Here is a 5,708-nt window from a genome sequence, read left to right as displayed (position 1 = left end):
TTTTTGTTATCCCATCGAAGTGCAGATTGGTTTTCTACATCGTACATATTTGTATTCGGCGGACACAGCTAATGTCCAGCTACCTCTCTTTAGCGCATACTTCCTCCTCCTTTGTGCGGACACAAATTTTTTTAAACTTTAAACTAACTGCATTTGAGCAGTCCAACTGTGAGAAACCCATTAAATAACAGAGGCGTAAAATTTCGTAATGTGTTTGAAAGGCAGATGCAACTGGCTTACGCCATACTAAATTGCTCTTTTTGTAACTACCAAGTTCATTTTTAAATTTTTTTAAATAATACATTATATTTTTGAATGTGCTGTTAACACAACGTCTACGTGTTAATTCAACGCGGCTCAGACGGAGTGTTGAAACAATGAAATTACATAAAGTCTCTTAGAGAACAGATATTTATTTCGTAAAATGGTAACCCTTAAATAGTAAACATTTTGTGTTTAATTTTGTACTACACATGTTTATATTTTCTTGGTATATTACTGCGGGATTTTTAAGATCACTTCGTGTTCATGCATGAATATTCTTTGTAAACCACAATCAAATTAACACTTTAGTAGTAAGATTGTTATTGTTATTTCGATTCGCGAACTCACTTTTTGCAGCTAATTAAATGTATGTGTAGCTCTATATTTTATAGCCTCTGAGGTAGCGATCCCGTATCGATTATTACCGCTTAAGAATTCATATGGTTGAGTATTAGATGCTTCTACCGTGTTTCAGCAAAAAGTAAAAAACTGGCCAAAACAAGTAAGAAAGCTACAGTCGTGTTTACTCGACTTTTAGTTACCCGCTAACCATTTTCAATAACAACAAAACAATATGGTATTAAATAAAATTTACGAATTTGTATACAAATATTTCGAAAATACCCGAAGGCTTTAATTTGCAAATCGATATGCTTGATTCATTGCATAGTGCCAATCTGGATATATGGAATGCAGATTTGGGGGATTGCTGCCAAATCAAACTACAAACGCATCCAAGTACTGCAGAATAGGGTGTTACGGCGAGTTACAAACTGCCCTTGGTACGTGAGAGGATCCACCCTACACCGCGATCTGAAAATACATTCTGTAGAGGAGCAGATTGGCAGACACACAAGCCGATATAGCGATACGTTGCTAACTCATAAAAACAGACTTGCTAGGAGACTACTACCAGCTAGACCGTTGAGGCGATTGAAGCGTCAAGGGTTCGCCAAAACGTTCACCCAATAGTGAACTTCTCAGAAACACCTTAAACTAATATGAGGTTTGGCCCAAACATAAACATTTCTTGTACCTGTGTTGTTATAGTACTACTTTGTTCTTGCTGTACTGGTTCGATACTTAAATAAAGAAGCTAATTAAAAAAAAGATATGCTTGACAATCAAAATATACCATAGATTACAACAGTAAATAATTTTTATCTAATTTGAATCATTCATACAGTAGTTGGTACCATAAATCGACTCGAGCTTGAAAACTGTGCTTGCTATTCATTTTATTTCGATTTGAAAATAAGTCGAAATATATTGACTGATCACTTCACTTGATTGAACAAAAATTGGATGAGTTCAAACTTTTTAAAATGTACTAAGTGAATAACTCATGAACACTCAAGCCGATTTGAATATAACAAATTTGGAAATATGATCACTACTTGAAAAACGACTAAGTAAGTTTGAGTGAAAGTATAACAATACTGCTAGCTGATGTTAATATTGCTCATTTTTTAAAACATATTCTATTAATTTCAATGATACTCAAAGAAAATTCAATTCATTTCAGAATTAAAGCATTTAGGCTACTCCAGACATGGTTAAAAAAGAGGAAGGAAAATAATCCCAAGACAGTTGTTTTAAATAAATCATGCTTAATTTAGAACCCGTTAAAAAAATAAAAATAAATACATTAAAAAGATAGCTGAACAACTTGTTGTGAAGCTTTCTTTACTGAACCTTTTTATCTTATTTTGTTTAAATCCTAATGCTGAAAGGTAAGAAACTTCATGGAAAGTGAATTCGAAAAGAAATAAAATCAATAATATTTAGAATAAATTCTTATGGTTTTATTTGTTTTTTTTGTTTCTTTTGTTTTCATTTTGTTTTTGTTTGCCCTAATATAAATGTAAACTTATTCTAATGCTTATATAATAAATAGTTTTGGAAGTCTGCGCTTAAGAGCTAAAGAAACGACCTAAGAGAAGAATTGTGTAGTTAGCATAGTCTTCGGGTAAATAGAGTATATAGGGGTGTAGTTAGTTAGGAGTTTTTGGGGTTATAATGGTTATAGTTTTGGTTTTTGTTTATGGGTATGGGTATGGGATAGTTGCCTATCGGTATAAGGTGTTGCAGGGCGGGTAAAGATGTGTGTTTGTGTATTGTGTTGTGAAATGTTTGCAATAAATTCTCAGCTCGAAAGCTTTTCGACTCGTTTACAAATCGGCAACGCGCTCGCTCAGCTTATCCAGCTCAGCATAAATGCTGGCGGGCAAATCGGCGCCCACTTGGGACTCGAAGTAGTTGCGGATATCTTTCACCTCCTGAGTCCAGAAGTCCTTGGGCAGCGAGAAGAGCTGCTTCAGATCCGTCTGCTCCTTCATGCCAGCCAAGTTGAGCTCCCCATCAGCGGGAATGCGACCAATGGCCGAGTCCTGATAGCACGACTCTCCATTGCAACGACGCAGAATCCACTCGAGCACACGAGAGTTCTCGCCGTATCCGGGCCACATGAATTTGCCCTGATCGCTCTTGCGGAACCAATTGACATGGAAGATCTTGGGCACCTGGCCGCGCTTCTCCATGCTCAACCAATGAGCAACATAGTCGCCAAAGTTGTAGCCGAAGAAGGGACGCATCGCGAAGGGATCGTGCATGATCACCTTGCCTTTGTGCTCAGCTGCTGCGGTGGCCTCGCTGCGCATGGCGGCGCCAATGAAGACACCGTGAGTCCAGTCACGAGCCTCGTAGATCAGAGGCACACCAGCTGGACGACGTCCACCGAAGAGCATGGCAGAGATGGGCACACCAGCTGGATCTTCCCAGGCGCCATCAATGATGGGGCACTGCGCGGCAGGGGTGCAGAAGCGGGAGTTGGGATGTGCGGCAGGTTTGCCCGAATCCTTGGACCAGGGCTTGCCCAGCCAATCGGTGATTTGTACATTGGGAGCCAGGCTGCTCTCCATGCCTTCCCAGAAGACACCGCCGTCCGATGTGGATGCCACATTGGTGAAGATGGTGTTCTTGAACACAGTGTTCATGGCGATGGGGTTAGTCTCCACTGAGGTGCCGGGTGCAACACCGAAGAAGCCATTCTCTGGGTTAATGGCACGCAGAACTCCTTGGGAATCAAACTTCATCCAGGCGATGTCGTCTCCCACACACTCCACCTTGTAGTTGGCCAGCGAAGGGTTCAACATAGCCAAGTTGGTCTTGCCACAGGCCGAGGGGAAGGCGGCGGTGATGTACTTCTTGACGCCCTTGGGATCGGTGATGCCCAGGATGAGCATGTGCTCGGCCAGCCAACCCTCCCGCTTGGCAATGGTGCTGCCAATACGCAGAGCGAAGCACTTCTTGCCCAGCAAAGAGTTGCCGCCATAGCCAGAGCCATAGGAGACAATCAGGTTCTCGGCGGGCTTGTGCAGGATGATGGTGCGCTCAGGATCGCAGGGCCACGATGGCTGCTCCACTTGACCATTGGCTGGGGTGCCCACAGAGTGCAGGGCACGCACGAACTCCTCTTTCTTGGCCAGCTGCTGGAGCACAGAGGCTCCCATGCGGGTCATGATGCGCATGGAGGCCACAACGTAGGCGGAGTCGGTGACTTCGATGCCAATCTTGGAGAGGGGCGAGCCAACGGGACCCATGCTAAAGGGCACCACATACATGGTACGTCCCTTCATGCAGCCGGGGAAGCGTTGCTGGATGGCAGCCTCCATGTCGATGGGTGAAATCCAGTTGCCCAAAGTGCCCTTCACACCATCCTTGGGCGTGGGAATAGTCTCCTCGCGCTCCTCGGTGCAGATGAAGGTCTTGGACTCCACACGCGCCACATCAGCGGGATTGGTGCGAGCCAACCAGCAGTTCTCGTACTTGGGCAAGGCCACAATGGTGCCTTCCTCGAGCAGAGTCTTGATGAGAATCTTGTTCTCCTGCTCGCTGCCATCGCAGATGTGCACCTGATCGGGCTGGCACAGGGCAATCGCCTCTTCGACGAAGCTGCGCACGCCAGCTGTCAAGGAGTTGACATCGCCATAGGAAGTGGGGATGCCACGGATGTGGCTGTAGAGGCCACAATTGTCCTGGCGCTGCTTGTGCAGTTGGGGAAGACCGCAGCCATTGGCGGAGCTGAAGAGAGGCAGATAAAAGAAGAGAGGTGGATGAGCGAGAGTTGTTTAAAAAGTAAGTGGGTCAGTGAGGTGATCGATGGAAAGTCAGTCAGTGGGTCAGACTGGTAAATATGCTAGCAAATGTATTTTTTACCCAGCTGAATAATCAACTCAGTGAATCAGCTGTGTTAATTTGAAAAGTCATTGTTATTGATCATGGAAGTTTAAGAAATACATTTCTATTTAAAATATACAAAATTCATTCAATTTGTTGCAATAGGAACTTAAGAAATTGCAAGTATTTATAAAAATGTATGTTTTTTGCTCTAGAAAATTTAAAATAGCAATTTAAGCAATTCTGATTTTTGTGTGACTCAGATGAGTTAAATTAAACAATCGTAATTATTAGTCAGTGTATTTCTGGGGAATTTATGTTTATATCATATTCATATTGAAATTAAAAAAATTTCATTCAATGTTTTGCGGTTTAATAATTTGGAACAAGCATTCAAGGAAATACACATTTTTTCAGCACGCAAATAGCATTGAAAAATGCAGTTGCAATGCTTCGAAATATTTGTGTAAAAATACATTTGTGTCGTTTCATGAACATGCATAATGAGAGACTTCTCTAGAGACTTCGCTATGCCTCTAGTGTACATATGTACATATGTCTGGTATGGTTTTTTTCTTTCTTTCTTCTTAGCTTGCAACTCGTACTTACATAATTTTGCTTTGTTCAATGAGCTCAGGCATTTTGTTAGTTTAGTTTTAGTTTATTTTCTTTATAAGACTTTGGAATATGGCGCACAAATTTTTGTGTTTATTTTTGCTTTTTTATTGGCAAATTTTTAAATTTGTTAATATCACAATTATCAATTATCACAATTTGATTTATTTTGTTTGTATTTGCTTTTTCTTTTATTGGTGTTGCTTTGCTTTCATATGTTTCGCCAGAGTTTTTTGTCAAATATCAATTTGATTTTCAGATCACTGAAATTAAATGTTTCACTTGATCTTTCCATTTACTCAGTCCACGAGTAACTGATGCCAACTGCTCGCCGCAGCTGCCTTTTATACGCTCCCGCAATGCCAGCACTGGCGCCTGCCCGATCCGACTAGAACAAGTTCGGGCGACGATCGGCTCAACGTTCGGCTAATCGTTCGGCAAATTGTGACGGCGTGCGCTCGTTTGAGGCGTCGGGTCAAACTTCGGGCACGCTGATTGGCCCGTCGTTGGGAGGCTCGCCGATTGTTTTGGTTTTTCACAGAGCAAGTGTATGGATGAGGTGGAATCGAGAAGGGGGATTGTCCGCTGCATGGCAACAGCAAAAGAAGCGCGTAGTAAAATAGTAGGTGTTGTTTTTGTTGTTGTCGCTA

General features: G+C 42.2%; 1 protein-coding gene across 1 annotated transcript; it reads right to left on the bottom strand.

Moving 5' to 3' along the window:
• Nucleotides 1–2,313: 2,313 nt before the first annotated feature.
• Nucleotides 2,314–5,356, bottom strand: LOC133846085 (phosphoenolpyruvate carboxykinase [GTP]). The gene is made up of 2 exons (XM_062280833.1): nt 5,053–5,356; nt 2,314–4,347 (listed from the first exon to the last, which is right to left on the bottom strand). Exons 1-2 carry the CDS (start codon nt 5,082–5,084, stop codon nt 2,436–2,438), a joined length of 1,944 nt encoding a protein of 647 aa, XP_062136817.1. The 5' UTR covers nt 5,085–5,356; the 3' UTR covers nt 2,314–2,435.
• Nucleotides 5,357–5,708: the final 352 nt, after the last annotated feature.

This window comes from Drosophila sulfurigaster, chromosome 3, assembly GCF_023558435.1.
Source record: "Drosophila sulfurigaster albostrigata strain 15112-1811.04 chromosome 3, ASM2355843v2, whole genome shotgun sequence".
Taxonomy (NCBI): Eukaryota; Metazoa; Arthropoda; class Insecta; order Diptera; family Drosophilidae; genus Drosophila; species Drosophila sulfurigaster.
This window is presented reverse-complemented; position numbering and strand designations above follow the sequence as displayed.

Bases quoted from the DNA above. Each gene is read 5' to 3' on its own strand.
- LOC133846085 (XM_062280833.1), bottom strand. From the start codon at position 5,084: ATGCCTGAGCTCATTGAACAAAGCAAAATTAT. The intron at 4,348-5,052 runs GTAAGTACGAGT...GCCTCTCTTCAG, and splicing joins ATTGAACAAAGCAAAATTAT to CTCCGCCAATGGCTGCGGTC.